Below are 23485 nucleotides of genomic sequence, written 5' to 3'. Positions count from 1 at the left end.
TTTTCAGGGGCACCTCCAAGATGCCCTCTGGGTGCATGTATTGGTTAAGCCAACACTGGCATCAGTGTGGGTTTACCAAAATGAGATGATTGATACCAAAAATCCCTATTTTCATTTAAGCCATCATATAGCTAGGGAATTCGTTTTCACCAATTTCCAGCATATGTCTCTCAATGGCTTCCTTTCTCACTTGTACTGGGAGTAATAGGACTGACCAGCACAGGGAATTATCTGCTCATGCAGGCATGCCCTCACAAGTACTATTCAGCACCCTGCCTTTGGGCTGCCAGGTCTGCTCTATGGGTGGCTCATAAATATTACATGCAGTGTCAAGGACATGCAACAGAAACCCAGTTTCGTACATCCAGCATAATTGGAGCAGACATGGGTTTGATGAGGAATACCATACACTCCTTTTTAAAGTCTCCAAACAGAGTAGCATGGTGTGATAACTTAAAAGAAATTTGGAAGAAAATTGATCCCTCTGGTGTGGGGTAAATCTACGTGAGGTCACAAGTACAAAAAGAAAGAGGCGCATTAAAGCCTTGGTGAAGGAAGCAGCATTGGAGAAGGATCATACAGGATGTGAAAATTGATTCAGATATTCCCATTTATCTGCAACTGGTTATAATGGAGAATTGCAGCCATATTAAAAAAAAAAAATATTCAAGGCTGAAATATCGAAAAATAAGACTTTGTCATATCTATAAGCGTACTATACAGAAGATAAACAAAAATCTATAAGCCAGAGGTGGTAGAAGCATCCTCACATTGTCCTTTTGTCAAACTGTATCTATTATACTAATACACTTTAATTTTTTTCCCATATATTTCTTTCATATCTTTATTCAGTTGTAACGATGACCATAAAAACATGAGTGCAAAACATTTTTTACATCATATAACAAAAATAGAAAAAAGAATGAAAAATATCCTAGCTATCGTCACGGAAAGTTTCAATTCCATTAAGGACTCGGAGGCAAGGATTATGCCTTCTTTCTCCACTTTATTTGAATAGCACCACATTAAGAAGATAACAAAAACTAAGTTTCCCAAACAACCCAGGGAAAAAGTAGTTAAAAAAACACATAGCAACAGCCAATCGTGGCATTATAACATTGTCCAATCTGGGGGCTCACATCCCAACATAGTCCTCTGTCACTGGCCGTTTGTCCTCTTTCGTCGCACACAGCCAGTCGTCGGAGCACCTTCATGCATCCTGTTGGTTCGCATCAGACCCAGCGGAGACCTAGAGAACATTTCCAATTGAGCGACAACAACAAAGCCTGCAAAGATAAGCGGCCACTTAGTTAGTACATTACAGCAAACTTGTTTCCATTCAAACCCAAACCCTCTTAGTAAAAGCAAAATATTTACTCGCATACGGGGAGGGCTTTCCTTCTTTGGACCCTAGGGTGGGATAATCCTCGCCTCTGAGTCCTTAATAGAATTGAAACTTTCCGTTACGATAGCTAGGACATTTTTCATTCCATGTCAGGACTGGAGGCGAGGATTATGCTAGTTCAAAGCTTGCTCACAACGAGGTGAGCCATGTCAAGCACTGGCTTGAAATAAAATCGTTTGAACGTTGAGTCCGAAGACCAATCTGACGAGTTGAGGATATCTCAAGACGGGCATCCAAGCCGAATGCTTTTGAAGCTATAGCTCCCCGTGCCGAATGGGCACCAAAGTGAGCTAGGCTGATGCCTGCTTCCTGCATCACCCATCTAGCAATGGTAGGGGAATAGACCGCTTTAAACGCTTTTCATACGGCGATGAGAAGCTGACGTTCGCCCAGAGGGCGAACCTCTTCGGTCATCTCTTCATATGCTTTAAGGCACTTAACCACACACAATTTTGGAGAATCCAGAAACTCTGGGTAAGAAATAACCCTGGTATGACCTTTTGTCCTTCTAAGGAGAGTGAAGGTCACCCCATTCGGAGTAAACATTCTACTTGTGACGTCTAACGCTCTGACATCAGAGACCCGTCCACATGAGATGAGGCATAGAAGCATAGCTAACTTAGCCGAAAGCTCCTTTCTGGAAAAGAAGCGGTTCGGTTGCCAAGACAAAAACAAGTTAAGCACGTGGTTAACATCCCAAAGGGCAGAAAAGTGAGGTTCCAAAGGTAACGGGAGCCGGATACCTCGTAGAGATCTACAAACCAAAGGATGTTCGCCCACAGATGTATCATTAACCGGTACATGACCGGAGGCACTAGCCGAGCGAAATTTATTTATCGGCCTATACGCCATGCCCTTGGATGCCAATTGTGCCAAGAAATGAATGACTCTCACTAAATCAGCGGCCAGGAGATCGAAACCCCATCGCAAATACCAAGGGGTCCATCTGCCCCAAGCTGATCTGTACCTCTTGATGGTGCTGTCCGCCCAAACCTTGGATATAAAAGCCTCAGCCTCCTGCGAAAGTCCTGGGACCTCCCATCTTCCCCTGAAATCCGCCACACCATGATCCACAAAGAGTTCGTCCGCACCAGAGGGTGTGGATCCTTGTTTGGGCTCAGGAGAGTCGGAGACTGTGGGAGTAGGATTGGAGAATCCCAAGAAAGTTCTTGTGACCTCCAATAAGGGGTGATTATGACCAACTCCGCGTTCTGATGCCGAACCTGGGCTGTCGATCTCGTGATCATTGCAAACGGAGGGGATGCATACCCCTTCTCCACAATCCAATCCTGCAGGAAAGCGTCCGTGGCCACTGCCAAAGGAACCGGTCTCCAACTGAAAACCCGGGGAAGCTGGTGGTCCAATCTCGAGGCAAACAGATTCACCGAGAAAGGGCCCCAGCGGTCGTTCAACATCTTGAACATGCTTGGATCGAGCATCCAGAGGCTGGAATCCCAGAAATTGCAGAACTGAAAATCCGCCTCCTGTGTCTCCCGACCTGGCAAGTACTCCACTGTCGCCGCTACCTGACTGTCCAGGCAGTACTGCCAGAAGCTCGCGGCCAGGTCTGAATGGGCTTTGGATCTGGTGCCCCCAAGGTGGTTTATATACTGGGCTGCTGAAATGTTGTCCATCTTGAAGAGTACGCATGACTGCATCCAATCTCTCGTCCAGCAGCGAACGGCGAAAGATCCCGCCAGCAGCTCTAAACAATTTATATGTAACTTCTGCTAGTCTGGAGACTACAAACCTCCTGTAGCGAGGTATCCACACCTGGCTCCCCATCCTAACCTGTTGGCGTCGGATTTTATCACCAGGTCTGGTGTTTAGCCGAAAATCGTGCGGCCGTTCCAGGCCTCCATGTGGTGTAACCACCATTGTATCTCCTCTCAAGCCTCTCTGGACAAGAACACCTTGTGAGAGTATGGGAACCCTTTGCGAAGGAAATTCGCCTTCAGGCTCTGCAGGGCCCGATAATACAGCGGGCACGGGAAAATAGCCTGTATCGATGTCGAAAGGAGACCGACCACTCGAGCCAATTGGGGGAGGGAAACCTGTTGCCTGGAAAGGACACGACGGAGCTCGTGTCGGATTTTCGATATCTTCCTGGATGGAAGGCTTAAAGTAGAGGAGGTGGAATCTATAACGAAGCCCAAAAAGGTGATGGATTGAGAGGGCTGTAACAGGGACTTTTTCACGTTTACCACGAAACCCAGACCCTGAAGAAGATCCACTGCTATCTGAAGATGCGCAGTCAGCTGGTGCGGGCGAGCCCCCATAAGAAGGAGGTCGTCCAGGTACACAATCATTTGAACGCCTCGAGCTCGAAGGAACTCCACCACTTGTTTGAGTACCCTGGTGAAGCACCAGGGAGCCGAAGACAGTCCGAATAGAAGGGCGGCAAACTCCAAAGTTTGGCTGCTCCAGACGAACTGGAGAAAACGTCTGTGCGGGCGGAAAATTGGAATTACCAGGTAGGCGTCTTTGAGATCTAGACGCATCATCCAATCCTGTGGTCGCAAAACATCCCTGAGGAGGTGAATACCCTCCATCTTGAAGTGGCGGTACCCTAGCAACTAGTTGAACTCGCTTAGATTTATGACTGGCCTCTTGCTGCCATCGGTCTTGTCGACCAAGAATATGTTGCTTATAAAACCTGCGGGATGTGGGGAGACAGGAGAGATGGCGCCCTTGTCGAGGAGGGATGTCACTTCCTCGTCCACGAGGGTGGACTCCTGGAGAGAAAACTGAATGGGACGGGGTCTGGACCTCTGGACAGGGTCCCCTAGATAGACCAAGCGGAACCCTTGCACCGTCTGAAGGACCCAAGCATCCCCTGTGAGGGAAACCCACGCCTGGAAACAATTCGCCAGTTGCCCCCCTATTCTTAGGCGGGAAGAAGGGAGAACATTCACCAGGACTTGAGGTGGCTGCTGCTTCTCGGAAGCCTCTGCCCTTGCCACGATGTCCTCTTGTAGAATAAAAATTCCCAAACCGGGACTGGTCCTGGTATTGTCTGGAACCTTGTCCTCTTTGAGCTTTTTGGTGGAACTGGCAGCCGGTCGTGCAGTCCCTACCTCGACCGGCTCCGTGAACAACACGGGGAAACACTTTTTTAATTGTTGTCTGAGCGCCCGAAGTGGAAGGATGGGGGGCTCGCCATTCAAAAGTCTTGGCAATCTGGCGTGAGAGCCTCTCCTCTAACGGAGTCATGGCCTCCGCCACTGCCTGATGAATAGACGTGCCAACAGCGTAATAAAAATCATCACCCCAAGGAAAAGCAGCCAGAGGGTCTTCCTCCTCGTAATCATCCTGGAATTCCTGGTATTACATGGTAAAATGACGGGCCGGGTCAGGACCAATAAGAGTGCCTGGTTGTCAGAGCACTAGGCCTTACAATGGGCCTACAATTGAGGGCTGGGTGTCAGCCTAAGATAAGGAGCGAGCCACTCGCAAATTCACTGGGGTTGAAGCCCCTTGGGACACAGGCTGGTGCACTTAGGTTTAAAATGAAAGGGTAGCAACCCTGTGAAAGGAGGCGGGGCGGGGGGGGGGGCGGTGTCCCAAAAGAAAAGCCGTCCGGCCAATACAGACCCTGAAATTCAGACGTGAGAAACCTAAAAACGCAACCTGCCCCCAATCTCTCTGGGCAGCAGAGTGTTAATGAAATTGACAAGCGATCGGCTGTCTTTTCTCAACAGCCCGACCGCGTACAGACCGACACGGGCGTAATGCCTTCACCACCAGCGGCCGCTCGAGGACCAAAATTCCAGGAATGCAAGGAATTCGAACCTCTACTGCACTCCGCATCTCCTCACACACCTCCTTGCGGTGGGAGGTCGACGCGACGAACACCATCATAACGTGTAAGAGCGAAACCGCTCCCACGATGTAAAACTGACTAAATAATTAGAGTGAAAGTAATAGAGCGCGACCAGCGCTCAAACACACAACGGTGCCGGAAACAAAAACTCAGTCACAACCTGAGGAAAGACGCGGTAGCACGCAATAGATAAGGTACAACACTGAAAAGCGCTAAACAGTTCACTAAACAGTGCAACAGAAACACTTAAAACCACAGCTTTAGCACCAAACAGTAAAGATAAACTGGAGGGTACTTAGCTCGGCTGCGTAGCAGCGAAGAAAGAGGACAAACGGGCAGTGACAGAGGACTATGTTGGGCTATGAGCCCCCTGATTGGTCCATGTTATAATGCCAGGATTGGCTGTTGCTATGTGTTTTTTGCACTACTTTTTCCCTGGGATGTTTGGGAAATGTAGTTTTTGTTATGTTCTTAATATGCTGCTATTCAAATTAAGTGGAGAAAGAAGGCATAATCCTCGCCTCCAGTCCTAACATAGAATTGGGTTTTCAAAATCTAGATCAAAAAAAGAAAATGGGAGATAATCAAACATTGGACATCCTGAAACATTTCATTTTAAGATAAACACCATAAACTATAAGCAATAGCTGCAAAGATTATGGCCAAACATAAAAATTTATCAAAAACAAAATAGCAGCATTTATGTTTTTTAAAGTTTCCAATTTTAAAATGTATTTTCTTAAAACAACCAATATATAATCACGGATAAAAATAACAGAGAAATGTATACAAATTAAAATGTAGCCTATGAGCATATATTCATAAATTGTTGCTATCAGTGTTTAGACAATTGCAGATATGGACAGTTGATACATTGCTTGCATCTATTATGAAAGGTGAAAACTCAAATCTAGGTTTTAGCCTGTGGAAGTTTCTAACTAATGTTCATAAAAGTATAGAGCGACGAAGCGTTACAACATGTTAAGTTTTTTGCTTTTTCAGAATATTTCTTTGTACCTTGGCATCTCACTTTGCTTTTTCAGAATATTTCTTTGTACCTTGGCATCTCACTTTACCGGAATCCCCTTGCAAGGGGACTCTCATTTACCTCGGTATGATCAGTTCCGGTTATAAGCACTTGGCCCAACTACAAAAGTGGCGTAGCATTTTTATTGGGACATGTGTGGCAATGCTGGGTGGTAGGAATTTTGAGGATTCCTGTGGATTCCGGAAAATGTGTGGTTTCAGGCAATGTTTGAAGTTTGCAGGGCACCGTGGGTAAGAAAACCTTTTGGGTTCCTTGCAAGGAACAGCACCCTGGAATCCCCTGGGTGTCTTGTTTAAAAAAAATTCTGTGTTTGGTAGGTTTCCGAGCACGGCCCAAAATAACGCAGCTACCCGTATTGCTGATCTCTCTTTAAGGCCTACACTAGTAAGGTACTATTTTCATCAAGAGAATTGAGGGACTATCTGGGAGGAAAAAATGTGGCTCCTCACAGATATCAGAAGATTTCCTCACAGAAATGTGAGGAAGATGTGTGCTTATCGTCAAAGTTCGAGGGGTATTGTAGGCTAGAAAATGTTGTGGAATCCAGGTGAAGCATGCCACCATGGTTTCTCTGGATGGCTAGGTTTCAGAACTGTCTGGGTCTGGTAGGTTGATTACCCAATCCACCCCCCTGGAGGGGCAGCAAGTCTATTTGGCCCGAGGGGGGGGGGGGGGTTTGGGACGGGGACGTTGGCCTATGCCCAGGAGGGGGCTCTCCAGTCAAAACAATTACTTGAGTGCCGTCCCTAGTGTCTAATGGGCTTTCTGCCACCAAAGGCAGATTGGGGGTAATCACACCCATCTGCCCACAGGGGTTCAGAAAGGCTGCCTGCTTTGTTTTTGGGGCGGTGGCAAGGCAATGCCTTTGGTGGTCAGCCCCCACTCCTATATTTAAAAAAAAATAAAAAACCTTTCTCTGCCATCTGGTGGGGTTTCTGGCTACCACAGGGGAAGATCGGGGGTAATTGCCCACATACGCCCCCCCCCATCCCCCAGGGGGGGGGGCAGAAAGAGTGATTCCACATTTAAATTAGATGAGGGGCATGGCCCATGGTAGGCAGCCCCCCTCCTATATTAAACAATAATAATTTTCCTGTAGTCTCTGCCCCACCCTCCCCCTCAGAGGGTCCGATCTAGGGTAAGTACTGCCATCAGCACCCCGAGTGGGGCAGAAACACTGATATATTTACAATCTAGGAAAGATGTCCGCACTGAAGAACTGAAGGTGTAGGAAACTATTATTATTATTAGTTGCCATTTGTAGAGCGCACAGCTACCCATCGCGTTTCTCGGCGCTACGCGTAAGCAAAAAAGATCCTGAAGACACCATACTTAAGAGCCATGTTTTTAGAACTTGGCGAAACTGCATTAAAGAGGTGCACTAAGGTAGGGCATTCCAGAGCTTCTGACCTAGATATGCAAATGAACGTACACCGGAATGATCCTGCCGGATTCTGGGCATACTGTATAGGTCCTGACTGGCAGATCTCAGTTTCTGGGAGAGTAGATAAGGGGAAACAAGATCTGATACATGTCTCGGACCAAGTCCTGCTTTAGCTTTAAACAGCAAAACAGAGAGCTTTAAATTGTACTTGTTTTCAATTGGCAGCCAATGCAGCTTATGGAGAATAGGAAAGGCAGGGGTACAGCTCTGAAGTCTAGCAAGAAGTCTAGCAGCAGAATTCTGCACGACCTGAAGACGGCGTATATTAGCCTTTTCAGCATCCAGATAGAGAACGTTACTATTGTCCATTCTTGAGAGGATGAGGGCCTGAATCGGCGTTCTCTGTGCCAAGTAGAGAACAGGCCAGATAATTTTCCTCACCCATTTCATTACTGCAAAGCAGGTGGATGCTACTATGGCAGCTTGTGGGCACATGAACAGAGCACCATCTAGCCAGGAGCCTAAGCTTTTAACTTTTGGAGAAGGAATAGGAACAGTCTGTAGAGATACAAGCCGGTGCTCAGGGCCCCACAACTGAGGGTTCCTACCCAAAATCATAACCTCGGTTTTATCACTATTCAGTTTGAGCACGTTGCAATCCGTCTAAGACCGCGGTTAAGCAACTCAGAATGGTTCCTCTGAGGGGACAACAGAGAGAAGATAATTTGAGTGTTGTTCACATAAGAAAAAAGCATCAGACCACAACTCTCCACCACGTCTGCCAAAGGGGGCACATAGAGATTAAACAGCAAAGGACTCAATGCAGAACTTGAGGTACACCTGAGGAACAGGGTACAGGTCTCAGACCTAGAGTTTGAGGAGAAAACTTGGAATGATCTTTTCAGGAATGAAGTCAGCCAAGCAAGGACCGTGCCCTCCAGGCCAATTGTCCTCAATCTGTCCACCAGGATAGAATGGGACACTGTATCGAAGGCCACGCTGAGATCCAGTAGAATCAAAGCAGCTGTGCTGCCCTCATCCTGAAGACGTTTTAGATGCTTCGTGGCACCCAAAAAGGCAGTCTCCGTACTATGTCCCAATCTGAACCCAGATTGAGAAGGGTGGAGAAGTTGCTGGGTTTCCACAAAGGTAGTGAGGCATGCATTTATATTTTTAGAATGTTGGCAAAAAGGGGCCGCAAAGAGATAGGTCTAATATTTGCCTACTTCGTACGATCAAGATTGGATTTCTTTAAAAGAGGGAGGACCATGGCATGTTTCCATGCCTGTGGAATGTATCCTTCATAGATAGAGTAATTAAACAGATCTACTATGACTTGTAGCAGGTCCATGTCTAAGAGCTTCAGATTAGTTGGAGGGAACGGATCTGAGGGAGAGCCTGATTTGATAGATAATAAAATGGACATAAATCCATCAAGGTCCAGCAAAGGTCAAGTCTCAATTTTTTTAGCCAAACCAGGCATATGATGAAAGGAGAGTGGGTTAGGCAAAGGAGACAGCTGGAATGCACTTTTCACATCTTCCCTGTGTAAGCCTGATCTAAGTTTGGCCTCTAATTATGCTTGGATGGTGGTTACCTTATTTACAAAAAAAGTTCTAGTTTTGTGCATTGAGACTGAGACAAGAGAGAAGTGGGAGACCTTACTAGGGTCATACAGTTCTTTAACTACATCCTAGAGAGTCTTGGAGCAGTTTAAATTACTAACTACAAACTAAATTCTCCTATGCAGGAGTGATTAGAACCTTCCTCACTTTGAAGATGTTGTGGTTCTTACTGCAACTAGAACTTGTGAAATATAAATTTTATGGGCACTGTTAAAATTATAGGAGTTATCCATAATAATTAAATAAAACCATCTTTTGTGTTTGTATCTTTCACCCATGAGTGTCATGTGTCCTGGTTAGGCCTAGAAGGAAACACAGCCATTTTAAATATACAAGGGTTTCTCCTAAGTTGCCCTAAATCTCACACAATGACTTATGACACACATTTGCGACCATGACAGTGTGGATTACTTTCCATGAAACTATACTTGCTTACAGAATTAACTTTGTACGAACACTAATCATGATACTTTGAACTTCAAGTACAAGGTCTGTACATATATTGTGCAAATGTGATTGTCTGTTTTCATCCATGCGGTGACACATAACATAAACATAACGTGTGTATTTGTAAAGCGCACGTTCACCCAGAGGTCTCTTGGCGCTGAATAACAGATGTTCATTGTTACCCAACTCAATGGTACTCATTTTATCGACCTCAGATGGATGAAAGGCTGAGTGGACCCGCGGGGATTTGAACCTGTGACCATGAGGTCAAACACAGGATCCTGCAATGGACGCATTAGTCCACTGAGCCACCAGACCCGGCAGCTACCTATAGTACATAAACAATTGCGGCCTGACTAGAATTTTAGCCCAAGGCAAGGATGCTTTCTGTTATAAATAAATAAGCATTTTCGGGTTTGGGCAGCGGCGCGCTTGCTGTCATTTTCGAAGTCGCTGCACGCTGAAATCTCAGCCCAGCTGTTCACTGATCCCTCGGCGAGGAATGTCCAACTTGTGACCACGACGGAGACCTACATTCTTTCCATTGAGGTAATGGTGTTGGATCATCCATTGGAGATTCCTGGCAGAACACATACATACCCTCTAGGCATCTAGGTTAGGTAGCGTGTAGTAGTAGTACTCTACATGCACATATCTATATATTGTTTTAAATGCCTGCATATATACATTGTCTTAGCAAGATGGTGGAACTTTTCATTCTGTTCACTGTCCGTGTATTGCTAATCACTTTCATCTGCTTCTGTCTATTTATCATTTCAGCACATATATTTTATCCAAGAATCACAATGGTTCAATACAATAAATATTGAAAACGCCCCACTGTGTATTCTTTGTATACTTCTCTGATAGAAAGAGAGCACGAGTGACTGAGTGAAAGGGTTCAAGATCAGTTACTGTGATCCCTGGGAGAGCTCAGAATCGTCATCTTTTGTGGTTGCCAAAACCAATTGCTGTATGTCTAGGTTTAGGGGGCTTATGGTGGCACAGTGTTAGCTGGTCTCCAGGACAACATATCCTGAGGGGGGTGCACGAAATTAGTCTGACTCCCTCCCTACATTTATGTTCCACAGCAAACACTCCGTTCCTATCCTACTACACGACATGGCACCGCTAACATTGCTAGAATCGGTTCTGGATCACCTGAGTATTTCTGTCATGCTATCTCAGAGATCCCTTATTATCTCCTAACCGGAGACGTCCGTGGTGTTAGGGGCAATCCTCAGCTGAGTAGGTAACCCCTATGTATTAGCTATAGGTTGTTCAAGCTTGAACTTATCAAAGGATCTATTTCCCATTGTGTTACCCTCTCTGTAATTCATGACCATATTTTTTTTAATAGTGTCTGCAGATGAAGATGAAAGAGCACTTAACATCGCTGAGAACTCCAGGCATGCGGGTACTCAGGAGCTATTACAACATGGTCTCGCAGCCACAGGCGGAAACGTGGTCTTTGTGGTTGAGGCTCACGAAGCATTTAGGACATAGGTGTATTCTATTCCTGGGTTAAATTCCTGGTTGCAATCAGCACCTCGCTGTTATTTCACACTTACAAACAGAATGAAGTACCAAACAATTATACAGCATACGAAGAAATAGATATCTCTCACATACCAAAAAACACATAAATTGATTTAATGGCGCCCTACCCCACATAACAGCAAACGTTAGACTGGGTCTTCTCAGCAATGGGGGAGCAACATGGCCAATCTTAGCCGGCTACACACCTCATCCTAATGTTTATAGATTACCACCAGCAGAGGTGGGAACACTATATAAAGATCTAGTGACAATATACAGATGTCTTACACAGTTTTTTATGCAAACATTGACACTTAACCCTACGAGGACTACTCAAGCTGTACAACCACAATTGGCTACTCCGAGCATCAGGCCACAAACGCTAAAGGCAGTCATGGGAAAAGTTCCCATCATACAGGAGGAGATTCAGTTCTGGATTGCACAAAAAGCAAGCCACCTTGAAGCAGTGTTTCCCTATACAGGCCCCCTGGAAAAACACAGAATACTGACTATTTACTAGCCAATGGGGATGGCTCCCCCTGTGGAAGACTGCACAACTTTGGGCACAGTCTGTGCTGCAGTATATACCAGAATACCCCTTTGTTGGCTATTTTGCCTGAAGTGCTGAAACAGATCCAGAATGAATACGGGATTTAGCTCCTGCACAGCAGGAGGGCGAATTACCTAAAATTATCAAAGAAAAACAAGCTACTCTGGGTAGAGATAATTTGGGGGCCAAACCTGGGAAACCACAATTGAAGAGTAATTCTGAAAAGGATAACTCTAATCAAGCACCTGATTCTGCTACAAAACAAGAAACACAAAGAGAGGACTAAGTCACAGGGTGGGTATCCTCAACAGGAAGCCACTGGAAAATGCTATAATCTGCGTAACTGTGTTAACATTAGACTGCCTGACAGGTATCAGGATACTGATACACATTTGTCTTGTTCCTTTTAGGATTCATCCGATAAATGTTTGGAGAGAGGTGGACAGTCAGAGCTTAGATTGGAAGAGCATGTGAAACCGAAGGAGGACTCACGATGCTCAGATGACTACATAATTTAACCGGAAGAGATACCGAAGCCTTCCAATCCTCAACTCAAAAAGAAGAAGGTGGCTAGATTTAAGGTCAGGCATGCCCCGGATATTGAGGGCCCTGCTTCTGAGTGCGGAATGGGCAGTGACAATGCTGGACTACGCTGCAGAGGTCACGATAGTTCTCCAGAACCTGATGGATTGTCTAGTGGGAGTAGCGCTGAGGGAGTATATCACGGTAGAAAAAAACCTAATACCAGGGTAAGTGTCCCACTTCGTCTGTACGAAATACAACTCCATTTGGAGGGGGACATACCCAGAAACATCAGTGTTCTCTTTTGGGAGGACTTAACCCAAGGTTACGATATTCTTTTGCCTGAAAACAATTGGCCACCTGATTTCATAAAGGGAGTGCCGAAACGGGGAAACAGTAATTTTACCTGCTTTCTTAGACCTTGTTCCAGAATCAGTGAAACATTCATACACCAATAAGTGGGTGCTAGTGCTAGCGCCTGCATTATACCGCAACCGTGTGGGGTGGAATAACTGTTCCCCTTACCATTAAATACTACTGAGGACCCTCCCACAACCTCAAAGATGGTATACAATTAAGCATGAAGCTGAAAAAACAAGATTAGTGAATACTCTTACAACTTGAATACCAAGTTGTTATAGAAAGTTGCACCTCAGCAATGAATAATCCCTTGTTTACCGTAATGAAACCTGATCATTCATATGAAATGAAATTGAAATTTTGTACTTGTATAGCGCACTGCTGCCCCAGCGACGGGGCGTCCTGGCGCTTGTACTCATACCGCTGTGGAACCCTTCCTGGCTTTCCCTGTGAAATGTCCACTCCTGGGCACCCCCAAGGTGAAGCCAGGCATCCCCAGCGCTGTTGGGGCCGTTGTGGAGATTAAGCAAGCTATTGCCCAGAGTTGCAGAGTGGGACCCATGATTAGAGTAGGCACTGAGGCGAGAATTGTCAGGTCCGAGGAAATTGAGCCCAAGACCCGCCGAGGCGGGAATTGAACCCTGGCCAGATCTATGCATCATGGTCTGCCGCTCTAACCATTGAGCCACACTTCTCCACAATCATCGTACATTTGCGGTACAAAATGCATACAGTGCTGCACTAATGAACAACATAGTGCGGAAGAAATACAAAGCAACACTTGATATCTCGAATGGCTTTTTCTGCGCGTGGAAGAGGATATCTGACTACATTCAGCGCGCATGTCTCTTAGAGGCAGTTCTGTCGATTACCCCAAGGGTATAGGAATAGTCCTGGGCTGTTCCCAGCCAGACTAACAGAGCTACTACAACATTTTGATGACCAGGCATTGTCCTATGTCAATGACATTTACTTAACAGATGATGTCCTTTCTGAGCACTTGACAAGAGTAGACCGCATAGTTTTGCGGTTTGCTCACATAGGCTACTAATAAAAATAAATGAAAATCAAAAATTGCCCACCTCAATGTTCTTTTTCTGGAATATAAACTGTGCAGTGAAGGTAAAAGCCTTGCAACACACTTCTTAGAGAGTGTCACATCAATCTCCAACAGCATTGAACAAATTACAATCCATATTGGTATTTCTGAATTTTTGCAGAATTTAAATTCCAGATTACTCAGAACGGGTTAAACCATTCTAAGACCTAATACATCCAAACTTTTCCAATACATATTGGACTCAGCAACACCCAAATATCTTACATTCCATTCAAGCTGCCATGATAGCGTCAAAACACTAACACATGTGTGTAAGCAAAAAAAAACTGGTCATCCGCTTCATCGCAGGAACATCCAGGTACATGTACGTCACGTTCAATGAAGGTGAGACAGTACCAATTGCATATAAATCGCATCTATACACCAATGTTGAAATACGTTTTGCACCTACAGAAAAAAAACTGACAGCAGTACAGACTGCTATGGTGAGAGAAGGAGCCCCAGATAAGGGAAAACGCATCATTGTCCTTAGCCCCATGCTGACCTTAGAGGCTGTCACCAGAACAAACATTCCAAACGCTAAGGCACTACATCCACAATGCATACAGTGGGCTCACTTGCTCAGCACAGCAGATGTAGACTACAAGTTTGACTCTACTCTACAAATGCAAGCCTTTCTGCAGCACAAGCAAGAATATTCTCTGCCTAACTAAATAATGCCTAACGCTATTGTAGGGAAGTGGGTTTCTGTTGCAGTAACCCCGGCCCCCCCCTGCCCCCCCCGTCCAAAAAAAATACATTTTGCCAGATTTCTGATGCTCTTTGACTGAGTATGCACTGGGTTCTTGCCAATCAGGTTCCCAATGCCTGTGTCCTTTCCCTAAACTGTGCCATTGTTGCCACAATTGGCACACCTTTGGCCCACATTTAAGTCCCTTGTAAAAGGTACCAGTAGTATCAAGGGCCTTGTGACCAGAGAGGATCCCTTAGAGATGCAGCATGTATTGTGCCACCCTAAATGACTCCACGCCCAAACACATATACACTACCATTGCAAGCTATGTGTTGTGGTGTGACTAAACTAAACGAGTCAACCAGTTAACTCTGCTAGTGTACCCACAAACTTCTGATTGTGTCTGAGCTCCCAGAGGAGCCCATGTAAGAAATGATTGTCAATAGTGCACAACTTAGCAAATAGTGGATGGGGGCTGCAAACATTTGTGGGGCTGTAACTCTGGTTCAAAAGGTCCTAGGACCTTTTAGGTGTTTTTTGCTGATTTGTGTTCAATGTGCAAAATGTTTTACGGATCTGTAATTAAAAACAAATATTTGGCAAAGCAAGGATGGGCTTGGACATTCAAGTTATTAGATATTATTTAATATGTCACCCTGCAGTCTAAGTTTCTAACACCAGACGACATCCTGGAGTAAGCCTAGACTGCTCGACCTCTGGCAGCACTCCCACCCCTGCTTCTTCCCACGTCGCGGTCACCTAAAAGTAAAACCATGAGGTCTGGGAAAGTTAGAGCTTTTCCCAAGTCAAGCACTCATAGAGGTCAGAAACATTAACTACCCCCATCACTCAAATATACCAAAATTAACAGGGCACGGGACACACAGTGTGTTATCTCTCCTATACTGAGGATGTTCGAAAAGAGTTCAAAATAGCTATTAAAATTTTCACTGCTCAAGGATCCTGAAGCCATAGTTTTTTCAACAACAAGCAGTGAGGCGGCAGGGTGGCCCTCTCTATTTAGTCCAACCATAAAAACTCTCTCATACATCAGCACAGCTTCTGATGCCAACTGTTTAGCTCCAAAATTGTCTTTTACAGCTGATCCAAACACCAGCCTAAAGCCAAAAGTCTCAGTGTCACAGCTTAACCCTATGCCATTGGGTACAGCTTCCCCATCGATTTCACTTCAACCACCATATCTTCAATAACGCTTGGCAACTCAAATTGTGTTTACCCTGGGATATCTCCACTAAAAGAGACATGTTGGTTTACCTCCAATCAGCCATCTCATCCCTCAAAGCAACTTTATTTCTCGATGATGATCACCAGGGCACTCAAGTTTGTCCTGCGCTAGACACCAGCATATCTCTCGTTACTACAGAAACTATGAGGAAGACAAGCCAAACTGGGACATTGTATGCAGCTCCACTTCGTGAGTTCAACTCTGACAAGATCTTCGCAGATGCGTCTCGATCACCTTCATTTGAGTGGCCACAGGTCCCACATAAGAAGCTGGCTTTAGAGACAGCATCTGTGGCTCATATCATTTGCACACATCTCACATTTACTCAATCCTCAAATGAAGTTAAGAATAGCAGAGGTTTCCCCTCCTCCAATGCTTGGGACATATTGCTAAAAACAGTCTACGGTAGACGGGAAACACCCATTACAACGACTCCGTTTTCACGCGCTGCCATCGCAACGCGGCTTTTACATCGCAGGAGGCTTGACACCGCGTGCTTTTAGGTCGCATGCTATTAATGCGCATGCACATTTACATCGCTACCGTTTAAAACGCAAGCAATGGATTATTGGTGGTGGCAGCAGCGCTTGTTCGGCATGGAATGTTATTGACACGATTCAAAGGCATTTGGTTATAGTTACAGACAGAAATGCACAAAAAGAAGCCTCGCATGTGTAAATGGATTCACAAACGTGCTCATTTTTGAACAATCGCACACTTTCAACCAACCCTTTGTCACCCTACACAAAAAGAAGCCTTGCATGTGTAAATGGATGTACAAGACCTGAGGAGTGGACAGAACAAGGATTCACTAGCTTTTTAACAAACTTTGAACCGACCCTTTGTCACCCTGGGAATCGTTAGAGGTAGACTCCAGCAAAGAGGATGGAAAGGCAAACGGATCACCTCCAAACGTGGAGACGAGGTTCCCTGTGTAGATCAAAAAAAGAGAGATGCGACGACATGGGCCATTAGTTGGCAACATTGGCTAAAGTAGGGGGGCGATTTTACGACCCCCCCCGTACCCACACCTGTAGTAGAAGGCCGTAGGGACATATGCACCCCCCCAAAGAAAGATGATCGACAATATATTTAGAGAAGGCCGTAGGGACATATGCACCCCCCCCCCCAAGAAAGATGCTCGACAATATATTTAGACACGTTTACGCATGAATGGCGGCTTTTACAACCCCCCCTCACCCACCCACCCCCCCCAAGAAAGATGCTAAATGCATGATGGATGGGTGGATGGATGGATGGGTGGATGGATGGGTGGATGGGTGGATGGATGGGTAAATGCTGGATGGATGGGTGGGTGGGTGGGTGGATGGATGGATGTGTAAAATTGTGACAGGATGCTGGATGGATGGATGGAAGGAGAAAGGTGGGTTGGATGGGTAAATGCATGATGGATGGGTGGATGGATGGCTGGGTGGATGGATGGGTAAATGCATGATGGATGGGTGGATGGAGAAAAGTGGGATCGATGGGTAAATGCATGATGGATGGGTGGGTGGATGGATGGATGGGTGGATGGATGGGTAAATGCATGATGGATGGGTGGATGGAGAAAAGTGGGATGGATGGGTAAATGCATGATGGATGGATGGGTGGGTGGATGGGTGGATGTGTAAAATTGTGACAGGATGCTGGATGGGTGAGTGGGTGGATGGATGGGTGAATGGGGGCATGATGGATGGATTGATGGCTAAATGCATGATGGATGGGTGGATGGATGGGTGGATGGATGGATGGGTGGATGCATGATGGGTGGGTGGGTGGATGGATGTGTAAAATTGTGACAGGATGCTGGATGGATGGATGGAAGGAGAAAAGTGGGATGGATGGGTAAATGCATGATGGATGGGTGGATGGAGAAAAGTGGGATGGATGGGTAAATGCATGGTGGGTGGATGGATGGATGGGTGGGGGGATGGATGGATGGATGGGTGGATGGGTAAATGCATGATGGATGGATGGGTGGGTGGATGGGGACATGATGGATGGATGGATGGATGGGTAAATGCATGATGGATGGAGAAAAGTGAGATGGATGGGTAAATGCATGATGGATGGGTGGATGGATCGCAAACACGCAGTGACGCACAGGAACATTGTGCCCCGAAACCAAGGACCTCAAAATGAATTACCACCAGCACTGCTGTGCTGCCATAAACTGAACTGTCACGCATGTTAATCCCACCTCTCGGGGAGGCGGGCATGCGTGAAATGTTGTTTGAACTGTGGGCGGTATTTTACACATATCCGAGCAGTCACAGGGAAGGGGCGATAACACTTAGTCCACAAGAGAAAATGATACTCAATATTGAAAGAAAAGCTTGAAAAATAGATGTAGCCCCCCTCAGAACTTGTGCTTTAATATCTAGGGCGCAGAAAAGCAGATTGTACGGGGTCCTCACTGGCAAAACTGGATGGAACGAGCAACTAGTTGGACGTGAAGCGAGAGGTGGCACAAGAGAGACAACTCAACTACCACCCGCACACGTCATGGTGTAAATGAAACCACTTCCGGTGTCTCGTTGAAAACAGCGTTTCATGCCATGTGGACCAACATCGATCGGCTTAGTGTGGCACTAGTTACGGAAAATAACCTGCATTAACGAAGGTCACGGCATTGTTCTGATGTGGCAATAGCACTAACTTTTTTAAATCGCACATCTAGATGCAGATGCGAGACATATAGCATTGTAAATGCTTGTTTTTATTACTGTCTCCAAAGATGATACATTTTGCAAAGCATGTACGAGTGCAATCCTTTAATAAAGTGCCACCTTTATCATTTTACTCCCATCAATATACAAGATAAAGCGCTGGTGCTAAATTTGATTTCCTGAGAGAATTCTTTCAAGTCCATTTGGGAATCGCGAAGATCTTGGCCCGATAGAAACCAAAATACACATTGTAAGGTAAATATACCGCTATTACAAGACAACCCCACCACACAAAAAGCCCTGGTTTCGCTGCAGCCTAATACCAGGGAGTTTACGAGCCAAAAAGAGAAAACATTGCGCGTTGTAATGGCGTGCGATATTTCTGTATGCGTCGTAATGGATTGTGCTATAGGGTAAACAACATTGGCGTTGAAACCCATGCGGTGGAAAATCGTGCGAAGTAAAAGTCTTTGCGATGTGGAAACTGCGTGCTAAAAGCCCTCGTTGTAATGGTTTGCGATGTACTATCATACATCTACGGTAGACGCTTTGAATGATCAATCTAATAAAATTGACCTACAAGTTGACCTCCTGAGCACATTAGCTGTATTTTATGCTGATACAAAGCTCTGTGAGCTAAACAGTCTAATAGCCTGCGATCAGTCACAGCACGTATCATAGGAGATAGCATGTTCCTTCTCAATGCTCATTGATAAACTCAGTACTCTACCATCAGCTTTAGATACTTTCACAATAGAAAAAAAAGCAAATCCATGAACCTTACTAAAAAAACATGCCAGGACAAGCATCTGAAGAAATCTCTTGTAAAACTGCTCTCTGCTCCCTCACTCCTGGTATGCTGTTCAGCTTCAGCTGGTAGCTTAGCTCCTTCTAGTCCGGGGTAGTGTCAAACCACTGCTTCAAAAACACTTGACGAACATCCGCATATCGTCTTGGAAAATTCAATTGAGGACTCTGACTGTAAGATTCAGACAAGAAAAACACAAGTGGGGAATTCGAAAACAGATTAATCTTTAACGCTGACACGACAGACAACAGATAATATTTCCGTACTACAAATCGCTACAACAAAAAGGCAAGAATAAGAGGTGCAACACAATATTTCTTATTCACACAAGTTTTTGCCCTGGCGCTGATATTGTATTTTCACCAACGGTATTCTAAACCATATCATTGTTGTTTCAGCCCGATAATATGCGGGCGTCCCATGCTTCTAGCTAATGGAGCGACCTTCTTCTAAATACTAGGTAAGGACGACAGAGCACTGATTACCCTCATTATTAGCCATTTTGTTTTGAACATTAGGGGCCATGTTATCTTTTACTTCAGGGCTAATCTGTAAATGGATAAGGTGACTTTTGTTTGTCCTGTCTCCTGCCACTTCTAACGCAATAACATGCAACAAATATGTTTTATTGTTCATGGGGAGGAATTTCTATTTGTTATTACACAGAGCTTTGGGTCTACCAAGTGTAATGTATGTATTTACATGACTCTTGTACCTGCTTTCTTAATCTGGTTGATGTGCACACAGCTGTGGCACACTATTGATGCATCAAGTTTTACTGATGCACATACCCGTTGTGTTTCCTTTTTTTCTCTTTCCTAGGAACTGATCAGGAGCGATTTCCAACATTAAGCTGTAACCACATTGAGGGAGTACAAGTTATTGCCTTGATCGATATAGAGGGTATTTTATTGGATTTCACTTTGCATCACGTGCACTTTATTTACTAACTATTACCCTGGTCCTGAAGAAGCGCCAACGACCCTTATGGCGACACAGGCGCGAAACATGTTGACCTACGACACCTGGACATAGAGTGCCTCCAGGGGATTTTATAATTTTTATTTAGCAGACCTAGTCTGCTCAGGGAACACTTTTTGACATTTGCTGCATGATGACCCTTTATTAAATTGTTCACAATATTTCACGCACCTTTTTTACCCTCCCTAGAGGATCCACTCTCCACACACCCACATGCATCATCCGGCAGTCCTCTAAAGATCTCCGATAAAGTGACCCTTCGGGGGGCCCGTAGGGAATTGCAGTGCCGGCCCTACGAGGAGCAACTGCCCAATGATGAAGCATGACATCCTTCGGGGTGTGTGAGGGCATCAGAGGACAAAGAGTGGTCCTCCATTTCCTGAGTGGGTCCCTTACCTAGGTTTCTATTTCACTCTTTTTTCTTTTTTAACATATCTTTTAAGGGCATGGGTGACTTTTTGCACCAAGTCATAGGAACAGTGTCCTCTGGGTGATTGATACATAGTTAAAGGGAGCATGGACACTGGACCTTTATTAGCTCCTTGGTCCCCCCTTCTTGTTTGATAGAGCTGATAGGGCCAGCACAGATCTGCTAGAGAAGGAACCATGTAGATCTCTCCCCGATAAGCATAAACGACTAGAAGGACTAAAAGTCGGAATTACCAGCTCACATGAAGTAACTGCAACAGGGTTTTTTCCCATCTTCAGGTCTGCATCAAGCAAACTGGACCCTGTCGGCATTAATGGTAAAGTGGAACATAATACATAGGCCCTTGCCGTTGTGCAAAGGGGTAATCAAAGCCCCACACATCCAAACACTCTGGGTCCAAGCATTTCTAGTGTTCCGAATATAGGTACATCCCATGATAACAAAGAACATTGGGAGCTGGCGAATCATGGTTTTTAAAACTAATATAACCGTACTCAGCAAACTTCCTACAGTCATAGCGACACTGCACAAACGTCAAAAAGGGTCAACACCCTCTGCAGTGATCGTGCCCAAGGAATAAGGGACAACAGTATAAGTGCCACTGGGTCCGTTCGGTATGACTGGCCCAAATTGCTTCAAATAAACCCACAACCTTGCAGGAACACCTTGACACCCACTTTGCCATCTGCTTTAGACTCTGCCTAAGGTTGTTATAAATGAGCATGCAGTTCCAGAATGAAACAAGGGCACAAGATCTGCCCCCCGTAGATAAGAACATGATGCTAGTAGCTGAGCTAAACCCTTCCATACAGCTAACAGGTGGTCCAATAAAACACAAACATAATAATAAACCGCCAGTCTCTGACCATATGCTATCGAAGCGTCAGCCACTGCACTTATGTTTCTTTGATTTCAAGGCCACTGTTGATTGAGTATCTCAGAATTTTTGGGGCTTAAATTAATGAATTGGGGCATACCGAACCACCTACTATGAGCAATAAAACGTTTATACTCAGACACCTAGCTAAGAACTAAGGTAGCTGATGGTACTAGATGGTCAAGTAAAATCCTCACGCATCAGGGCCTTACAGGGTTGCTGGTTGGCACCCCAGTCATTTGATCTTTTTTTGGCCGATATTTCCACAGCTTTGGACTTAGTCAACTCTCATGCGCAGAATCTTGGAGTCTTTAATCTCTCACGCTTACTATATGCTGATGATGTGATACTCTTAAGTCAAACCAAAATCAGCCTCCAATGCTCACTAGATGAATAAAACTCATATTCTGCCCCCAATTGGATGTCAGTAAACCAGGCCAAATCCAAATGCATGGTCATTCCCAGCCAAATGAAAGGTCATCATAGATTTCATGTGAAAGTTCAGCCCCTGGCTACTGTGCCCAAATACAAATACCTGGGGGTACTATTTGATGAAAAAGGAGCCTTCCAACCTCCCCAAAAATGTTTTTACTGAAATGCAATGCCCAGGCACATTCATTCCTCTCCCTATATAACGTACTGAAGGGCTCAACTCTTGACCTCCTCTTAAAGGTAATGGATGCCAAGCTCCTTTCTACATTGACTTACGGGAGAGTGGCACTTAGTGTTTATGATGCTGCACAGCTGAATAACATAATTCCAGAGGAATATAGGAGTGTTTTTAATCTGCCCAAAAATGCTTCACTTTGAGCGAGTTCATCTAGAATTCGGTATTTTTAAACAATCACTAGCTCTAAAAAGATTGTTAAATGGTACCGCAAAGAAGCTGTCGGTAGCGGCTGACAAGGCAATACTGTCCAATAGGTCACATGCCTGGATGGTGCTACAGAACTATAACATTCTGAAGTCACAGCCCTACCCTGATTCTGGTTATTCAGTGTTGCTAAAATGGAAGTTTATGCTGTTTCACTTTGGTTGTCTTCCACCCCTTCCGAATCGACTCCCTTGGTTAAAGTCCAGTAAATCGATGAGTTGTCAGTTATGCGGATCACGTTAAGAGGACATGATTCACTTGGTTTGCATGTGTCCAAATCTTATGCAGGACACAAGAGAACTTTTGAGGGTGGCCTTTATCACACTGGGAATTTGTTAATGTGATTGATCAATCCTTACACGTTTTTACCCAACTGACCCTTTTTTAAAGTGTCTTTTTACCAAATATTTATAAAGGATTGGTTGAAAAAATATAAACTTTTACATTTACTCTGCTTTTGCACTGTTTCTCACTTTATTTTTGCTTTTATTTGTATGTAATGATTTTAATTAATCAGGGATAATAAACTAATACTATGAAGGACCCCTCAACCCTGTTCCCTGAGAGACTAAATTGGCAAAAGGGAGTACTTGCTTATTCAATGTAAGTGAAGCTGTGTTGTTACCTCAGGACATCAGTGGTAAACATTAGTAACCATAGCAGTTACTGCTTAGTAACTTATGCCTACCTTGGAACCCCAAGAAAATCCTTCACAGACTTTAAGGTCAACTGGTGGTGTAACATATAAACCAGTTGATTAAGCAAAGCATCAAAGTAGAATTGGCCAACTGCCTCCTCTATTTATTTACTGTACACTAGGTCTCTGACCTTAGAGAGCTATTGTTAACCCAGCTGCATCCTATAGTCCATTTTTTGCCTTCACAGTAAGAGTACCCAACACCAGGTGCATGCCTGGGTGAAACACCATGTGCATGCCGGTGTGAGTGGGTTTGATGGTAAGGTACCAAAAGGTGCCCTGTAAAGCAGTAAAGCTCACACAAACATAACAGGAGAGACACAGATTCATAAGGAACACTGTACCAAAAAAGAGGTGAGATTAGGCCACCATGGATCATAAGAAAAGAGGAGTTTATGCACAGA

General features: G+C 44.9%; 1 protein-coding gene across 17 annotated transcripts in view; it reads left to right on the top strand.

Annotated features, from left to right (window-relative positions):
* The window catches only part of LOC146796177 (uncharacterized), a 1057178-nt gene that overhangs the window by 565878 nt on the left and 467815 nt on the right, over positions 1-23485 (top strand). For 12 of the 17 annotated variants that reach the window (XM_085628582.1, XM_085628595.1, XM_085628592.1 and 9 more), the window contains one exon: positions 20045-20125. The exons of the other annotated variants lie outside the window; for them this stretch is intronic. In XM_085628582.1, the coding sequence (XP_085484708.1) occupies positions 20045-20125 (81 nt within the window). The remainder of the gene's footprint in view (positions 1-20044; positions 20126-23485) is intronic. 17 annotated transcript variants of the gene reach the window in all.

The sequence above is a fragment of the Triturus cristatus genome, chromosome 10, assembly GCF_964204655.1.
Source record: "Triturus cristatus chromosome 10, aTriCri1.1, whole genome shotgun sequence".
Classification (NCBI taxonomy): Eukaryota; Metazoa; Chordata; class Amphibia; order Caudata; family Salamandridae; genus Triturus; species Triturus cristatus.
The sequence above is the reverse complement of the archived record's forward strand: the minus strand, read 5'-3'. Positions and strand labels throughout refer to the sequence as shown.